Below are 20,293 nucleotides of genomic sequence, written 5' to 3'. Positions count from 1 at the left end.
TCAAGCTTTGTGCATCCGTAAAGCTGCGTGTTTTTCTGTCGCACCAATTCCACCAGCTACAGGTCAGGTGTAAGCGCTGATTACTAAGGATGACGGACGCGCATGCATGCTAGAACATGTGTTTGCAATCAGTAGCAACTGTACAAAAATGCATTTTATGTACATTAGACATTAAGAACATGCTAATAAATGTATTTTATAGAAGAAGAAATTAAGATTTTTTTTTAGGTTTTGCTATATTATTAGCAGGTGACATTAATAGATTTTTTTTTTGCATTCATTTGGTACTTTACATTCCACATATGTATTGGACATATCCTGCAGTGTGTTGTTTGTTACTTCATTTTAATTAAAGCAGAGAGGTGCTGATATTGACAGATATCGCTGGAACGTCAAGATTATCAGTGCATCAGTGAGAACTTAAACAACCACCAGCAGAAAACTATCTTTACACCAGGAAGGTATTAGTCAATTGTGCTAGATTATACTGAGCTGTATGTGCAATGGGACTGGGGCTGTGCAGTAAGACAGTAGATTACCAACACTAAAACATTTATTGGCACTGTCACGTTGAAACAACATATAAAAGCTAGCTTTGTCCATGTCAACTACTCATATGAGCTAGAGGCAGATTAAGACTCCATGGGATGGCAAGACACTTCAGCCCCTCACATAAACTATATATATATATATATATATATATATATATATATATATATATATATATATATATTGTTACTTGTATTATATAACTGTGTCATGCAGCAATGTATATGTATGTATATATATATATATATATATATATATATATATATATACATATACATACATACACACATGTTGCATCTTCCTACCACTTCCTGCCCATGCTCTGATCATCCGATCCACTGATTTCTTCCTCTGAACAGTTAGTTCTCAGCCTGAGTCCTCAGACACACACACACAGACACACGCACACGCACGCACACAGACAGACACCCACAGAAACACAGACACACACACAGACCATACTTGCCAACTCTCCCGGAATGTTCGGGAGACTCCCGAAATTCGGGTAGATCTCCCGGACCCCCTGGAGAGCAGGCAAATATTCCGCAAACGGCCTCTTGCCGTCAAAATGACGCGATTCACGGTGAATCACGTCATTTTGGCCCCGATACAAAAACACTGATTCACCGCGCCACGCCCCTCACGCCCCCCAACCACACCCCCTGCCTGGGATCTTCCGGAAAGACCTCTTAAAAGGTTGGCAAGTATGACACAGACTAGAGATGGGCGGGCTCGATCCAAACCCGCCCGAACTTTACCTATCCGAGTACCAAGCCGAGCACACTCAGTTTTCTCCCACCCGTTCGGAATCTAAATCGAGGCAAAACGTCATCATGACTTCGTCGGATCTCGGGGCTCGGTTCTCGCGATATTTGAAATGCATAAATACCCGCCTCCACAGCAATCCATCGCCATTTACAAGAGGGAGAGAGCAGGGTTAGGTCACAGGCTGTATTAGAGCAGCGACAGAGCAATAATTGTATACATTATTCTTTCAATTATTATTGCAATTCTGATACCAATTCTATTAGCAATTGTTAGAGGAGAATAGAGGAGGCTTTTTTTTTTTTCAATATTTTGCACTACAAGCACTTTGGGGTGTCCCATATTCCCCAATGTGATACAATCATTTTTCTGGCTGCCAAAAGTCATATTTAGTAGCAGTATCTATACAATATTTTGCACTACATGTGCTTTGGGGTGTCTCATATTCCCCAGTGTTATACAATAATTTTTCTGTCTGCCAAAAGTCATATTTAGCAGCAGTATCTAAAACAATAATTTGCACTACAAATGCTTTGGGGTGTCCCATATTCCCCAGTGTGATACAATAATTTTTCTGGCTGCCAAAAGTCATATTTAGCAGCAGTATCTATTGAATATTTTGCACTACAAGTGGTTTTGGTTCATTAAAATGGATTCAAAGCAGTCCACATATGAACAGAATCAGCAAGCAGGTGCTGGCACCAGTCCTGATGATAGTGTTGAAGCAAAAAAGAAGTGTATCTGAGGAAAAGTTAACTGCCGATAAAAAAAAAATTGCCAACATGCCATTCTACACACACAGTGGCAAGGAAAGAATGAGGCCTTCGCCTTTCTCTATTAGTGCTAGATCAAAAAATGTTACTGAGCCTTCTTCTTGTACGGTCACTCATGACCAAGCAAGACCAAGTAATTTGGAGTCTAAAAGTGGTGCACAACTACTGTTATGCGTCAAAGCCAAGCTGCAAGAAAACAGTAAGGCATTAGAGGATAATGTATGCTCAGAATCAGAAATGACACCAATCCCTGAGGAGAGTCCATCCACGAGTGGTATGTGTAATCGTGAGCATTCTGTTTGTGTACCCATAAAAAAGGGCCCTTTCAGCATTTCTGCTGATGTGTGCCTGAACAGCCCTAGTGTAGCTGGTGATACACCAAGTGAGGATGACACTTTGGAATTAGAAGAGGATGAGGGGGAGATTTGGGCAGCCGACGAGGGCGCTGATGAGGATGCGGTTGATTGTTTAAGTCCTGCACCAGTGGCAGCAGTGTGGCACCAGTGGCAGCAGTTCTAGCATGTGAGGTTCTGGCACCAATTTGCACTTTCCAAACACAAGCAGGGATGCCACAGGTGGCAGATCACAACAGTTTGACATCTGGGCTGGTTTGAAGAATTTGACAAACAAATGTGTGACCTTGCCCATAACTCCAACGAATCCTACTATTAACATGCAAAGCATGGTGTAGGGTCTAGCAGGGATTGAACTGTATTTTTCCTAATTTGCACTAATAAGGTTTGGGTGTAATATACACCCAAAGACGAGTGCTCAATTGCTAAGAGTCATTGATGAAGAGGAAGACAAGCAGGCTTGTCTGTAGAATTTGCAGGCAAATTCTACTGCGTTATATAGGTAACACCCAAAGAGAAGAGCTCCATTGCTAATTGTAATTGCTGAAATAGAAATAATAGGGCTGACAGTCTTGGTCTAAATCTGCAGTTACATTTTATTGTACCATACCTCACTCAGAAACAGGAGAGGTGGCAGGGTTTAGTGATAATCTTCCTCAAACAATACTAATTCATCCCACCATCATAGAAGACTGTGTAGTGTGATGTAATTGCCGATAATGGCCTTCCAAATGGAATTACTAGTTGATTTTAGGGCAGAGCTGTGACGATTTTTGCCCAATTCTTTTACAGCAGAGCAAATGTCAAAATGTTGTGCGGACTCATCTGCATCACCACTGGGTGTCTTGGGAAAGCAATTTTTTTTACAACAAGCAGTTGCCAGAGAAACTGAAGGAGAAGACGTCCAAACAAGATGCTGATAGCTCTTGGATCCTTGCGAAGCAAATTAAGTATTTAATCTACAATTAAAATATAGTTAGCACATTTACTTTGTTTTATTTCACACATTATATTTCTGTAGCTCCTTGTCAAAATGTATTATTAAGGCAATCACTTGACTCAAGCTAACCGTGTCTGCACTCTCTTCACAGGTGACTACTTCGCTGGACTAAAGTACATTCCCCTCAAATGCTAGTCTTCTTGCAGCTGCTGCATTCTCTTACATGCTGTTGCAGAAACCAGAAATTGTCCCTAAATTTTTCGGGACACAAACAGCATCTCCTGCATGTCATTTTTTAAAAGTTCTGTAACACCAAGTTGATTGTGTGAGCAAAACAGGAAATGTGATGGAATTCAACCCTGCTGTAATGCTTGAGCAATATTGGGGTCGTAATCAGAAATGACATATCCTCAGGAGAGTCCAAGCAGGATTAGCCATCTTTCAATGACATCCCTTAGTTTTTGGAACAGATTGTCAGCTGAATGCCTCTTACTGAAGCCGCTGATACACAGAGTAGCCTACTTCTGAAAAATGTGACGTACTTAGGTACATGCTGATGCTATCCCTACAGGTAATGGAGAATGACAAACCCAGTGGGCTGTCACAGTCATATAATCTTTAGTTTCCCCAATTCCGCTTGCCCACATATCTGTGGTTAAGTGTACAGTGGGTAGAATGCCATTTTGTAGCCCAATAATTAAAATTTTAGGAACCTTCGGGTACAGGTGGGTAATAGCTTTTCTAGTAAAATGGTATAGTGATGACATTTGCTAACAGGGACAGAACACCTCAATGAAATGTCTTAAACCAACTGTATTAATAGTGGACATTGCACGCAGATCTAACACTAGCATAGTACCCAGGGCGTCTGTGATCCGCTTCGCGACTGGATGACAGGTTTCATACTTGCTTCCTCTTGCAAAGGATTGTTTAACTGTCAATTGTTGGTTCTGGGGATATTGATGATGAAGGTGTTGGGGGGGGGGTAGATTGCAGGTGCTGGGATGTAGATGAGAGAAGGGAGGTAGATGATGCTGGACTGCTTGTTGTAATTTTTTTTAACCTGAGTTTCTGATTTTCCCAAAAGCTTTCCAAGAACTCGCTGAAAAATGACGTAACATGGATGAGGATCCCAGATGGTTAAGGTCCCTACCTCTACCGAGTGTGGCTTTAAAAACGCTACAAATGGCTAGACAACTGTTGTCAGGATTTGTATAAAAATAATTCCACACAAAAGAGGTGGATTTTTGGTCTTATGCCCAGGCATGACAATGGCCTTTTTCTTATCACTGGCAAGAACTGCTGCAATTTTTCTTTTAAAGTGTATGAAAATCATATGACCTAGAAGGGGGTCAAAATTGAATGGAAATGACTGGAAATTAGTGTTAGTGAGGTTAATAATAATGTAGGTACAAAATAGTACCTGAATTATGTTATTTTAGCCCAAAAATTTCATTTTTTTTAACAAATTGCAAAACAAAACCAAACAAAACCAAAACACGCAAGGGCGGTTTTGCCAAAGCCAAATCCAAAACCAAAACACGACGGTAATCCAGATCCAAAACCAAAACACAGGGATCAGTGAGCATCTCTAACACAGACACACACACTGCAGCACTGTACAGAGAGTCACTCTAGTATGTTTTTGGAGTGTGGGAGGAAACCAGAATTTTTTTCAGTAGCAGTCATGATCTGGTGCTTTATACAAAGGTTATCTATAAATTAATAATATTTTCCTCTTGAATGTGGCTATTTAGCCACATTTGGTTTCATCACAGCATGTACATTGCCTACGCCCCTTACTGTACATTGCCTACGCCCCTTACTGTACATTGCCTACGTGTGTTTGTCCTTTCCCCACAGCACATCTGCAAAACTTCTTCAGAGGATTCCCACAGAGTAATGTAATAGGCAGTATTTGGTGTTAGTATTGATGGCACTTAGCTGAGTGGTTTATCCTGTACACACAAATATGTTTTTTTTTCTATTTTTATATATTAGTACCATATTTAAAATTCTTTAAGTTACAAATAACTAGATTTCTATGGCTTATACTTAAATGGATACAAATACACTCACATTTACTCATCCCCATATGATAGAGGTGTTGTATGTGCACCTTTTGAAACATATTAGTACATTATTAAAACCTACCCATGATTTATGTAATAACTTCTCTTTCACTTCGCTTTTAACAAAACAGTATACGATCATCTCAAACTAACAGTATGGGTAACTAGAGCTAATCTCTTCATATATGTGTTTTGTTTGTGATTTAGCTGTTTGTGAGATACTGTGCAGAATGCTGTAATCCCCCCCCTGGGGTCATACATATGACTGCACTGATAAACCCACAGATATCTGCCAGTGCACACAGTGGCGTCCAGTTTTTGCTAATCTACTCCACGCTCTATAAAAACTAAAACCTTTAAAAAACTTCATAAAAGCAAAGTGACCAGCGCCTCACCTCTGTAGTCTGCATGCCGAGATCCGCAATGGCCCATGGGAGGAGCTGCTGCAGCTCAATATCTGTAATCTTGAAGCGCCGCGCTGAGGGATAGCTTTGGCTGGATCACCTGACCAACTAACAGGTGATTGGACCACCGGGGGGCAGGAGCAGGGGGCCCTCTCCTTAATCCGGTGGGTGTGGGGGCCTTAATCTAGATCTGCACTACAGTGGTCCAGCCCAACACTGGCGGATTGGCTGGCGGCAGTGGGCCCCCATATTTCGATGGGCCCCGATGCCTTGCACCGGCTGCACTGCCAGTAGTTCCACCACAGCTGTGGAGCCATCGCCGGGTCCTGTCTCTATGTGCATGTGTGATCTCTGCAGTGCATGTGCAATAGCCACACAGGGGTCAGATTCTCCATTCACTCACAGCGTTAGGCTTCCGGTTGAGACATTTTTAGGTAGTTTGGGAGACTGGCCAATGAGCTCTGGCATGGTAAAAACAAATGGCATTACATTTGTATGCAGCCACCAATGATAAATAGACCCCTGAATATAAGTACTTAAACTGTGGCATGATTTTGTCATCTAAGCTACAATAAACTGACATGTTTTCTTGTAGGAATGTAACTTTATACCATGGGAATGGGCATGGTAGAAGTGAGCACAGATGTGGTAACGTTGTGCCCTGAGTCTTTTGAGAACCTAACTAAATGCTGGCATATGTACACTCAGAGCCATATGACTATGTTCTAATCATCTGTGTAGGGGCCAAACCTAGCTGTGATAAATGGATGCAGTCACAAGCATCATTTTACCCTGAATAAATGTTCTGATCATCAACCATGCCCCAGCTATGAAGCCTATGGGGTTCGGTTATTGCAGGAGCCAGGCCTGGCAAACTTAGGTCTTGGTGGCAAGCAGGGGAGGGATGGCAAATTTTAGCCTGGGGGGGACAAGATTCGACTCAGCAGTTGGCTGAGGTGGCCTATTGACCCATCCCAAGGTAGCCCACTAAAGGACTGGCCCGGGGGGCAGGTACCCCCTTGCCCCCCAGCCCAGTCTGCTCCTGGTGGCCAGCAAAAGTAAGTGGTCCATGGCACCAACTACTACAATCTTGTTAATATCATTGGCTATCATGGGAAATAATGCAAACACCTCACCTTAAGATAGCCACAGAAGAATAAGAATTATTCAGGTTTAACAACAATTGGCTTTATAAATATTTCAAATACTGCACACATGTCTTAATCACATGTTTGATTCCTTCATACATTATAACATGTTTTATTGCATGATTAAAATACAGATGTTCTGCAAAGAAATACAATTTCATCACTTAAAATACAAATTTTAACTATCTGTCATCTACACACGTTTTGATTTTCTTACAAGTTGATTTAAATCTCATTTTAGGATCAGATTTTATCTTCTATGGCCAGCTTATGTCCCCATGCTTATACAGGTTCTATAAAGGGGGTTTCACCTTTACATAAGAGTATTCTTTTGGCTGATGCATGCACATCTGCAACTGTTACTGAATACCTGACTTATCTATAGACCTCCCTTGTCTCTTTCCTGCCATGCCTTTTGTCCACCAGGACAAGTTGTTTATTTTTGCTGTCCTTAACTTAAAACTGCTATCTGGATACAGTTATATACCAGGCAGACAGCACAGCAAACCTGTGTCATATCTCAGGGCAACACAAATAAGTAAATCTGCGACAAGCCAGAAAGGGAAAATAAGTTATTTAATAAAACTTATAAAAGCCATAAATTAAAAGTCAAGTTATTCAATGTTGGCTATTACTTTAATCATAAACCAAGCAGTAACTGTATAATACAGAGACCATTGGCTGTCATGGTTGAAAAATGGCAAAATTAGGCATCACTGCTCATTAACAAGGATGATGTGCTAGACAGTTAAACCACTTATTAGAAAATCGTATCACATTATTTAAAGTATAAGTCAACCTGTGTCTACTTATTATTGTTTTACATTTGAAAAATAACCCAAAGGGTCTATTTCTTAAATATAGGGCCTGATTCAATAAGGCATACAAAACTAATGTATTGTGTGTTTTTGTTTTTAAAAAAAAGCACCTAATTTGGGCATACACACGTCCATATTCAAGTACATGCGGATCTAAAGAAACGTCTCTTGTTGACTACGGGCGCAGACAGGGGCAGGCTGGGCTGGGGTCAGGGGGCTTCTGCCCCCCTGGTTGGTCCCATAGGGGGCTACCTTGCGCTGGGTCACTGGGCCACCTGCATTTTTGTTCCTTTAAAATGTTCCTAATAGGCTGCTGAGTCGAGTCTTGTCCCCCGGGATAAAATTTGCCAGCCCTCCCCTGGGTGCAGATACGCTCTGCTCTGACAGACACAATACACTGCAGGGTACGTCTATTACATATGTGGAATATAAAGACCCGGCAGAACGCACAGGAAAAAAAAAATAATTATCGTCACCTGTTAATAAAATAAACAAACACATATTCTAGCATGCATACACCGCAATATCACTACTACTCAGCACTTTCACCTGACCTGTAGCTGGTGCAAGTGATACCACAGAAAAACACGTACCTTTGAGATGCCCAAAGCTTGCATCGGGTGCTGCTTGATACGCCCTTACTGTACATTAACTACATGCATATCCCCATTCCCCTCCAAGTTCTGCACATTAATTTGTTGGCTGCTGTAAGCTGTCCTTTGCATTGAATTGCATGTACTTGCATTCACTGGCGTGTAGTCTGTTTTTGGGAATGCGCAGAGCAATTTAGCACAAAATACAGCACATATTGGCATTTATGTTCCTTAATAAATTAGGCCCTTAATCTCTGATCCTATATCATTATCATCATTTATTTATATAGCGCCACTAATTCCGCAGCGCTGCACAGAGAACTCACTCACATCAGTCCCTGCTCCATTGGAGCTTACAGTCTAAATTCCCTAACACACACACACACACACACACACACAGACACAGAGACTAGGGTCAATTTTGATAGCAGCCAATTAACTTACCAGTATGTTTTTGGAGTGTGGGAGGAAACCAGGGTACCTGGAGGAAACCCACGCAAACACAGAACATACAAACTCCTCACAGATAAGACTATGGTCGGGAATCGAACTCAAAACCCCAGTGCTGCGAGGCAGAAGTGCTAACCACTTAGCCACCGTGCTCCCTGTTGTCTCAAACAGAGTGTATCTAATGTGTACTTCTCCTGCAATACTTCCATTTTACTGAGGGGATGATCGTATGCAGCTCACTGTATAGGTCTGCCCCCCACCCATGTATCTAATACCTCATGTCATCAAGTTTGAACTGAGTAGCACAAATAGTTTTCCTGCACACATTGGATACACTCTAGAGCAGAGTGTATCTAACCAACAATTAGATGTGGGATAGGGATTATATTTGTGATATATATACTATGGTGATCATTTACGAAGCATAGTCAGTGTGCACAACAATCCTTCATTTAACACTGGTGCTCTTAGATGGCTCATCCAGCATACTTCACAATACAGGTCTACCCTTCACTCGCAGGAGACACCTCCGCAAACCACAAGTGCACAGGTAAAGCTGAGGGATCAAGAAATGAAATAGTTAAAAGAAATTGTTAAAAGAGAATGAGCCAACCTGCAAAAGAAACTCTTGTTCAGATCAATATAAATATAATTCCCTATAATATCCAGATTGCTAGTAGACATTCACACACATGTGCAATTGGGCAAAAAGAATAGAAGTGATAAGTGATATGTGCCAGCAGGGACATTTTAATAAACGGGCTAAATGAACATCTGCCCAAGGCACACCATCAAACAGCTTGGTAATAGAATATGAATGGAAGGCTTTAAAGCCTCTGTCTCAGCTCTTCCTTACCTATAGTTTTCCAAGAACGCAAGAGGCCCCTTGTTTAAAGGATGAAAGCCTCGTCTTTGAAGTTAGAGTTAGAAGAGTTGTTTGACCATGGTAATCTTAACCTCTCTTGGGTCAAATTTAAAACATTAACTTAATTGTATCACTATTCCTAGTTCTAACCCCAAGGCATAAAGTCAACTTAACTATGCTCTATAACTTAATGCAAACCTTCCCAAGCTTTAACGTTAGACTCAACTCTAGATGAGAATTCCAAAGTATCATCCAGTTCTGATTTTCACTAGAATTATGTAATGTGATAAGCTCCTAGAATCCAGATCTCTGTTGATATTTATAATTATCTAGAATAGTGGACATATGGCTGTTTTACTGATGTTGGCTCACAAATAGAAGTAAGCGGAGGGTTGTTAAACAAACGCCATGTTACGTTGCGTCAAAATGATGAGACTCCTGCCATAGGCCTAGAATTTGTCCCCAACTTCTAAAACTACCAGAAATACACATTATTATTTGTATTAGTGTACATGTAAAACGTGTGCATTTTTTGTGCCTTGAACTAGGCCTATTGAATGTTGCCCACGAGTTTTGGTGCCACTAATGTGATATTTGCTGAGAGTCCACTGATATCAGGAAAGACTGCGCACTGCACACATACCTCCCAACAGTCCCTACTGTGGTGGGCATGTCCTAATTCAAGAACCCAGAAATGGGTGTAACCTCGCGATAATATAGATGGGTTTAGATAGAACTGGGAGGGGTTTGGCTGAAATGGGTGTGGTGTCAGCAAAACAGGGGTGTGGATTATTTGTGCCCCTATTTTATTTTTGTAAAATGTTGCGAGGTATAAGTACAGAATATACCAGGTGCAGACAACTATAGAAAATGATCTGTGGTTCTGTTTCAGTTGTTATAGTGAATTAGAATCACTTTGTTACATATGTATTATGTGTTGTTTTGCCTGAACTAAAATTTTGAAAAATACAAATTTAAAATAAAGTGTAAAAACTGTAAGTAAAGTAAAAATATCAAAAAAAATAAAAATCAAATAGAAGCAGTTTATTTTCATATACAGATTGGGCAAGATCAACTTGTGTTTCTTATCGGCTGATTTATGTGACTGTTTCAGTGACAGATTTACAGTCATTAAGACCCCACACATTGCACTGTGCTGTCAGTGTTACTAAGATTGGGGGTCACACAGTTTTAAAACTGGCCATGTGACTTACCTTATATTTGCGTTCTTCTATAAAGCCAGCACTCTACTTCCAGGTACAAAAATAGTTTTTAATTTAGAAAGAATAACATTCCAAGTTTAAGATTTTCAATGTCAAACACCAGGACTGTCCTAGGAAAACAGGGACACATGGGAGCCATATTCTGAGTGAACGGCATTGTGGTAGCGAGCTTTCCCCATATCTTCTGATCGCTAAAGACATCTGAGAGCTGTGTATGGAATTGGTGTAATACTTTGAAGTCTGCTGTTTGTTCTTGTTTGTTTTTACATTTTGAGAAGTTTATGGGAATAGGAAGGATGAAGGGTAACAGGGAAATAGGAGATGGGGGAGGGGAAGGTAGGCGGACATCCACATTATGTAAGAGGAGTACAGTATATGATGTGACTTAGAGTATAGTCCATTACCTCTGTCTAGGAAAAAAAAATAATTGTAAGAAAAAAGTGCAATTACTAGATGCATATTCTTTCTGTAGTCTCAAAAATATTGAATTAATCTGAAACAATTCTGGATGATAATAACAAATTGCTCTAGGACTAGCTTATGTCATCTAGCAATTGCTGTGTATACATTAGCTACAAACTAGCAACTGCATATCTCTCAATCATCCAGCTGTTTCTGAGATAGTCCCTATTTACACAATCAAAAGGGGGAGGGGGCTCTCTCATAAAGTGGGTGTGGCTTCTCTGGGAATAGCCGTGTCATGGTCCTATCAGGTTTTGGTATGATGGATCAAGGATGTGATCTAATTTCCCAGTCAGGAATGCTGAGAAATAGACAACTGTATATGTTAAAGTCAGTGGTAACGTCTCTAACTTTCATTGTGGGTAACAATAAGAGAAGTGGGGGGGGGCGGTGTATATTGCATTACAACATTGCGCAAAATGAGGGACAAAATTAACTTTTATTATGTATTTGTATACAGGGCCGATGCAAGGATTCTCTGCACCCAAGGCTAAGCTTCAGCCTACCACCCCTCCTCCCCCCAATTCCCACCTCCTAGCTCCTCACACACTTGACAGTTGTAAAATAAAAATAGTAATTCTTACCTCCTATTGGCTGGCTGGTAAGGCTGCAGTCCAGATGCACTGATGTCCTGATGTCTGATGCAGAATGCTATCCAGGCTTCACTGTTGTCCAGGAGCAAATGCAGGATATCTAGAGGGGAGGCTCCAAATCTTAGATTTCAGAACAAAGCAAAAAAAAAGTCACTCACATGTTACACACTGACATGTCCCCCGCTGCCCACCAGCTTATCTCACACATGCCACCCGTACACATCAGCTCTTGTCACACATACCGCCTCCATTCCACCCGCTTTTCTCACATGCCCCCCTGCCCATTAACTTTCATTTCATAAGCACCCCTGTCCTCGGCGCCCTATCAGCTTCTTTCACGTCTCCCTTACCACCAGCTTTTGTCACACATGTCCCTCTACCCCTGCTCACCAGTTTTTCTCGAACCTGTCCCCTGCCAATCAGCTTTTTTCTCACATGCCTCTTGCTCAAATGATTTTATTTGTAACAGCTTAAAGCTGTATGTATGTTATTTAGATGTACAATTAATTATATTAATAGACAGCAACAGGGGAGAGACAAATAAAGTGCAAATACTAATAAGATTAATGGTTGCTCAAACCTGAAGTTCCTTTAAAGGGCTCACCGTGTATGTTACCACAAACTTCACATCAACCTTAACTTTAAACCATAGCATGCAAATAAAGACACGGAGACCTGAATAAGTTATTAAACTTGGCAGGAATTTTATTATAAGGATTTTATATTAACTAACCTATGGTGGCGGAGAAAGAGCACTGCGGGACAGCTCACGAGCTGATCACACACGATTACTTAATGGACTGGCGCAAACCGCCGTAAGTCTGCAAAAAACACGGGGGAACAAATCCCTACATACATAGCGCTGAGTTGGCGTCAGAGTGACTGCCCCTTACAACTCACGCTGCCCTCCCTCACCGAGCCGGACAGGGACCCTCCTCACCGAAGGACCAAAAGGAGTTACTGTTACATCAAAGGGGGCAGTGACCTACGACCAACTACCTGTGCGCCCACTAATCAGCCGCTGAACGCAGTGCCTTCCTACCCCACCATATGACAAAACCCCTGACTAACTTGAGGGATGGGTGGGTGGGATCTCGTGCTGCAAGTGAAGTAAAGCAGGAAGTACATCCTGCTATATTCTATCAAGGTCCCTCCCACATGGGCCCCCATTGGTCGGTCCCCACCCCATGTTAAAACACACCAGGTCATCATTCAGCTTGTTACAAACCCTGTCGCCCTTTAAGTGCGTTCGTCCTAATAGCCTCACTTGTCATAAAGGGCTCACCGTGTATGTTACCACAAACTTCACATCAACCTTAACTTTAAACCATAGCATGCAAATAAAGACACGGAGACCTGAATAAGTTATTAAACTTGGCAGGAATTTTATTATAAGGATTTTATATTAACTAACCTATGGTGGCGGAGAAAGAGCACTGCGGGACAGCTCACGAGCTGATCACACACGATTACTTAATGGACTGGCGCAAACCGCCGTAAGTCCGCAAAAAACACGGGGGAACAAATCCCTACATACATAGCGCTGAGTTGGCGTCAGAGTGACTGCCCCTTACAACTCACGCTGCCCTCCCTCACCGAGCCGGACAGGGACCCTCCTCACCGAAGGACCAAAAGGAGTTACTGTTACATCAAAGGGGGCAGTGACCTACGACCAACTACCTGTGCGCCCACTAATCAGCCGCTGAACGCAGTGCCTTCCTACCCCGCTGCGCCCTACAGACGCCGCAGCCCGCCACCAACTAACCGAAACACGCCTCCACTACCCCGTAAATCCTGTCTATAAAGAAACCCATACCCTCTTCATTAAGGTGAACGCCGTCCCGTCTAAAAAGATGTGGTGCCTCTACCCCTAACCCCGGGTGGTCTATGACTATACCCCCCATGGACCGTACTATTTTCCGGATGGCACTATTTAGCTTCCTAACCATAGCCGTCATCTTTTTTATAGGAATGGCTGTCCTCCATACTAATCGGGGAATAAGTGCTGACCAACCAATAATGATGTCTGGCCACGCCTCGTGTATTTGACGCAGGTCCTCTCTGATTTTAACGATGAGATCTAATGATTTACCCTTTCCTAAATCGTTACCTCCCGCATGTACAACCAGAACGTCCGGTGGGCCTTGCTGTCTTATGAGCCTAATCAACCATGGAATAAGGTCCTGCCAGCCTAAACCTCTTTTGCCCCACCATCTAATCACCGTGCCGCAATTATCCGGGATACTTTTAGACCTGGGGTGGCCAGCGGCCCAAAAAACAAACGAATGACCGATGATCCACACCGTCTTAGTTCTAACACCATCACCTGAAATCAGAGAACCCATGTTAGCATGATATCATTGAATTGGGAAGACAGACAGGCGTGGTATACAGGTATGAGAAGGATACGTGCTTGTAACAGAAAAAACGTAACACGAAGGGGGGTAAGGGAAGGTAGATACAAACAGGGAGCAGACCACCCAGGCGAAGGTAAACAACACCCGGAAAAACCCCGGCTGCACACCACTAATCTGGACTTACGCCCAGGGAAACCCGGGTGAAAATCCCTTCGCGCCCCCGCGTTAAAGCGGCGAGCGGAAAAGCCCAGGGTAGCCCACCAAGTGGAGGGGAAGATGGGATGGGTAAGGGAAGTGGGATGGGATGGTTTGAAGGCTCAGGCGAGAAAGAAAGTGTGAAAAGAAAAACTGCGAAATCAAAACAAATTGATTAAACAACACAACATTCAATCAATAACTTTGTCAATTCTCACATAAGACTGGTAAGCCGTGGACTTCCATCGGCCCAGAGCTTTTATAGCTTCGTTAGAAGATCCCGCCAAGGCGGCCGATGTAGCTGCCCCGATCCTAAATGAGTGAGTCCCGTATAGGGTGCTGTTTAAATTAAGGGACTGTAAGGTCCGCTTTAAAATGGCCGCAAATTGATATTTAGTCAGAGGAATGCTATTACTGTGACACAGAAACAAGTTGGCCTGGGGTCTCTTACTCATAAACTGTGACGCCAGCCTAAACGGACAGATATGATGAAGCTGTTGAGGGGCTAACTGCACCCACGAGCCCTTCCCGCTCTGATCAGTCTTAGATCTAACTATTTTGCAGGCAAAGGTCCCTTCGCCCAGACTGACATGTTCTGCTCTCAACCCGGACTCTTGATGCCCTCTGGACCTGGCTACCAGCTCCGAAATGCGAAAAGCCCCAAAGAAGGCCATGGAAAAAGCCAAACTAAATAAAAGCTTCTCGTAGTCGTCCGAGGTAACCAAACCCACTTTCAATATCAAATCTTCCAAGATGTTAAGGGTAATTGGGAAACGAGCATCGCTATTAGAAGGACGGACTCTCCCCCAACCCTTCAAGGCCTTATTAATTAAAAAATGTTTGGTAACGTCCGGGTAACCCTGCAGCTTGGCCATAAATGATATACCGGCCAGGGTAGATGCCATAGAGGTCTTTGAATCCCCTTCGGAATATCTGTCCCACATAAAGGCTAGCATAGCATCTCTCTGACCTGCCTCGGATTGCTCTTTCTGCCTGCTGAAAAACGACCACCGTCTCCATGACGCCTGATAGGATCTCAGGGTGGAGGGAGCTACCGCTTGTTCCGCGAGACCTCTTATGCCGGCTTGATGATCTGCCAAACACAAGGGGGACACGGGGTACCAACACAGTCTGCTTGAGGAGCAAGGCTGCGAAACCTGTCCCAGTGGAATCGAGACAACGCATCTGCTAGGCTATTCTGCACCCCCGGAACATGCCTCGCCCTGAATGAAATGTCATTCTGCAAACTGCGCAACACTAGGTGCCGCAAGAGCAATATTGCCTGGTAGGCCGATGCACTCTGCTTGTTGATGGACTGGACCACCCCCAAATTGTCACACCAAAAAATTATGTGCCTACCCCGCAAAACGGGTGCCCACAATTCAATTGCCACCACAATCGGGAATAATTCAAGGACCAACAAGTTCCTAGTGATCCCATCCCTGTGCCAATCATCGGGCCATCTATCCGCACACCAGTGTCCATCCAGATAAGCCCCAAAGCCGGATGCCCCAGCAGCGTCCGTGAACAAGTTAATTTCCCCGTTTGTTACTGGAGGTGACGGCCAAATACGCTTGCCATTAAAACCCCTAAGAAAAATGAGCCATATCTGAAGATCCTCCCTAACCACTTTGGATAGTTGTATGACTGCATGTGGCCTACTCCTACCTGCTGTGGCTCTTTGGAGCTTCCTACAGAAAACCCTCCCCATGGGGATTACTCGGCAGGCAAAGTTGAACCGCCCTAACAGGGACTGTATCGACCTCAGGGAACTAACGTTTGCCCCTAGCACTTCTGTGATAGCCTCATACATCTTTGTAACCTTGTCTGCTGGAAGCCTGCAGATCCCTGCTAGCGTGTCAATCTCGATCCCGAGGAATGAGAGACATGTAGTTGGGCCCTCCGTCTTGTCTGCTGCGATGGGAACGCCTAACACCCTAAACAAGGCCTCCGTGGAAAAAAGCGTATCTCGACAAACCGTGGTACCAGGCGGCCCGATAACCAAGAAGTCGTCAAGATAATGCGCGATCCACCGACACCCTGTCCCGGCCTGAATGCACCAATGCAAGAAACCGCTAAATTTCTCGAACAGTGCGCATGAGATCGAACAACCCATGGGCAGACAGCGATCGATGTAGTATTCACCACGATGCCGGAAACCCATGAATTGATACGACTCAGGGTGAAGGGGCAGCAATCTGAACGCCGATTCGATATCCACTTTGGCCAACAAGGAGCCCCTGCCGCATTCCTGGACCAGCGATAGGGCCGATTCGAATGACTGATAACTGACAGAACTGAGATTAACGTCAATTGCGTCATTCACGGATTTACCGGCAGGATGAGACAAGTGCTGGATCAATCTAAACTTTCCTACTGCTTTTTTGGGAACTACCCCTACTGGGGACAAAATCAGATTGGGAATAGGAGGAAGTCGGAACGGGCCAATCATGCGACCCAAACCAACCTCCTTCCCTATTTTCTCGTCTAATACTTCTGGGAAAGCGAACGCCGATTTCAGATTAACCGGAGCTGCCGAGGAAACGCTACCTTGGACCGGGAGTTTAAAGCCAAAATGAAAGCCATCATGGAGAAGGGACCCAGTCACCTTATCATCAAACCACCCTAGCCACTTATCCAGCTCAACCAAATCAATTGGCGACGGCCCCTTGACTCGGCAGAGCTGAGCCAGAGCCTCTTCCCCGTCCCCCACTTCCACGAGCCTTTGCGCATTCGGTGGCAGGGTGATGGCCGTTACATGACGTGCAAATGTGTCTAAATCTGCAGGCTGAGCCTCTTTGACAGGCCCCTGCATTGAAGTCATAACACCTTCCTTTCGGGGGGAGGACATTCTGCGTCCTCCCCGGCCCTTGAAACCGCCTGACAGAGCTACCCTCTGCAGACTGACTGCTGGGCCTCATTAACTCCAGCCAGGTGTCAATGTCTTTCGATCCCAAAGGAAGTCTCTCACGCCCACTCATCCGTTTCCTGAAAAGCTCGTCATATGCCCTCCAAATTACCGGGCCGTCCTTTACGTACATCCCACTAATAAGGTGCATATACCTCCATACCTCCGCTTGTTCGTTGGGACGGGTCTCCACATATATTGTAGCGAAAATGGAGAAGGCATTAACCCATCTAGAGAAGGATCTGTATTTCTCCTCCCCCATTCCCGACCTCTCACAGGCTGCCGCCAGCGCCTTCTTATCTTCGCCGGTTAACGCGTACATATCCACGTACTTACCCCTCCTAATTCTATCCCGTACGCTAGGCCTTATGCCGTGTGTGATATCAAGGGATTCTACCTGCCCCAATTCGCTACGAGCCGCTGGTTGGTCTGTGTCTCCTGATTGGGTTGTGTGCTTACTCCGTTTTCCTAACAATTCTGTTTCTAACAACTTAATTAATTTTCTGGGCCTGTCCCCCGAGCCGGAGGACCCACTGCTGGTAGATAAGACAGGTGATGCCAACAAATGTGATTTATGTGTGTTAACGGAAATGGACTCACCGACAGGAGCAGCATTTCCAGCACCGCCAGACGTCTCCCCGAGTGCTGTTGACGCGACCTGTCCTCCAGACGTGTCCCGGACCGCATCCTCCTTGGTCCCTGCCGTCCTCGGATCACGAGACTCGGACCCCGAACGATCGTTCCGACCGACCCTCGTCTCCGGATTGGTAGCCGTATTCTCTAAAACGGAAGGGGGAACAGTCAGCTGAGATCTGGGCAAATAGTCCAAGCGCCGCCGCGCCGCGTTAATGTCTCTATCTACGCCAAACGGGTTAGGGACCGCTAAATGTTCAGGGCTAGGGAACGTAGAAAATTCCTCCCGCCTCCGTTGCCGATCGCTAAACCCGGAGGTGGCCCGCCCCCCTGGGGGGAGAGGCCCTGGACTTAAATTACCGCCGCTGGAGTGTTGATAATCGACTATAATATTATCGGACCTGACCCCGTGACCCCCATAGGTGAACCCACCCGCCACATTCCCCGGGGAAGAGACCCTTCTGGACATGTATGGGCGAGACGCCGGAGGTGACAGGCGATGCCGGTGTAAAGAGGGCCATACAGGCGCCTCGGACCGGTCTCTAAAGTCCATTGAAGCCCTGGCAGGCAATGTGTCCCACCCCCCCGCGTGGTGTTGGTACTCCCCGTGACCTGAGGTATGACCTTGTGACCTGCCGAACTCTTGATCTCTGCCATGATGTGACCCCCATGCTGATCCACCGCTACTATGGGGCAGGAATGGGCTGGGAGGGAAATGCAATTGGTGGGGTGCTGGAGGGTTATGACCTCGTGATCTGAAGCCCTGGGCTGCCACAGGAGGGGTGATGGGGCACAATCTGAAATGGGAATGGCTCCTATCCTCAACAGGGCTGGCTGAGAAAAACTGTGATGTGCTAGCCTGGGGAGGGGGGGTGCCGGCTACCTGCTGAGCCTGCCCGCTGAGCTCCCTTGCTGGCCTGCTGTCTGCCCCTGCCGCCACGTCCTCTGTACAGGCTGCGCTGCTGGATCCGGCCGGGCGCGATGGCGCGCGCGTTCTGCGCATGCGCGAACCGGCCGGGGGGAGAGAGGAGGGGGCGCCGCTGCGCCTAGTGGCGCGAAATGCTGAGGAGTGCCCGGGAGGGGATACCAAGGGGGGCCTGGCGTTATCGCCGCTTAGCGGCATGTCTGGAGTGAGGGCGAGGGTTGGTAGGGAAGAGGATGAGGATGGAAGATGGCGGCGGGAGGGGGTGGGGGAGGGGGACCTGAGGCGCGCCGGGCGAGGAGCATTTCTCCTGGGACGGGGCATGATGCTGTTAGGTGGTGGAAAGGCACTAATAGAAAAACGGGGGGGGGGGGGGGGGTGCCGGCGGGAACGGTGAATGAGGGGTTGTAGGGAGGGAGGGGCAGGCCGAATCTGATGCAGGTTTAAGTAAAGGGGAGAAGCCGATGGCTGGAGGTAAACTATAAGAGGGGGGGGGGAACGCTGACAGCAGGTGTAATTGGGCAGAAAGAACACAATAAAACAATGAGTAACCAAAAGAAATGGGACTTATCCGTTTCCTCGCTGCTGGGTCTCCCACTGGATCTCGTGCTGCAAGTGAAGTAAAGCAGGAAGTACATCCTGCTATATTCTATCAAGGTCCCTCCCACATGGGCCCCCATTGGTCGGTCCCCACCCCATGTTAAAACACACCAGGTCATCATTCAGCTTGTTACAAACCCTGTCGCCCTTTAAGTGCGTTCGTCCTAATAGCCTCACTTGTCATAAGTAACTCGTGGGTATTTCTGAACATATATAGAACAGACTTATTATTGCTGTCATTAAATAAATAAATAATCACATGGACAGCAATGTAAATTTGGCAAAAGGTCACATTTTTTATTTAAACAAAAATGGTGGCGGAGAGAGCAATGTGAGTCAGCTAACAACTAACAGCAAAACAAAACAGTGGAAGGTCAGATTGCAATTACACCACTGGTCCCAGGATATAATCATTTACGATGTTACAACTTCCTAGTAACTGTCATAAGCTTTTAGAACCAGCAGGAGAGGTCTTTACCTATAGCAGCTCCTTTCCCATAGCGTTGGACGCACTCACAGGTCCTCGGATGAACCTACAACTTAACGTAGTAAAAGTTTATGAGCAGGGACCGGTAGCACAAACATAGAAGAAATGGGGCCATGGGGCCAAGAGCACGCCCCCCATGTCCACTCAGGAGACAACAATAATTTAATTATAGCTGCACGCCTG

The 20,293-nt window shown here is 45.1% G+C and overlaps 2 protein-coding genes across 2 annotated transcripts in view; one reads left to right on the top strand and one right to left on the bottom strand.

Moving 5' to 3' along the window:
- The window catches only part of SLC46A3 (solute carrier family 46 member 3), a 511,104-nt gene that overhangs the window by 228,220 nt on the left and 262,591 nt on the right, over positions 1-20,293 (top strand). The gene's annotated exons all lie outside the window — the stretch shown is intronic.
- Positions 13,370-18,703, bottom strand: LOC142140939 (uncharacterized). Its single transcript, XM_075198938.1, has 2 exons — positions 18,069-18,703; positions 13,370-15,653 (listed from the first exon to the last, which is right to left on the bottom strand). The coding sequence occupies exons 1-2, from the start codon at positions 18,652-18,654 to the stop codon at positions 14,752-14,754; spliced, it is 1,488 nt and encodes a 495-aa protein (XP_075055039.1). The 5' UTR covers positions 18,655-18,703; the 3' UTR covers positions 13,370-14,751.

The sequence above is a fragment of the Mixophyes fleayi genome, chromosome 2, assembly GCF_038048845.1.
Source record: "Mixophyes fleayi isolate aMixFle1 chromosome 2, aMixFle1.hap1, whole genome shotgun sequence".
NCBI lineage: Eukaryota > Metazoa > Chordata > Amphibia > Anura > Limnodynastidae > Mixophyes > Mixophyes fleayi.
Note: the sequence above shows the minus strand (reverse complement) of the source record. Positions and strands in the feature narration are given on the sequence as shown.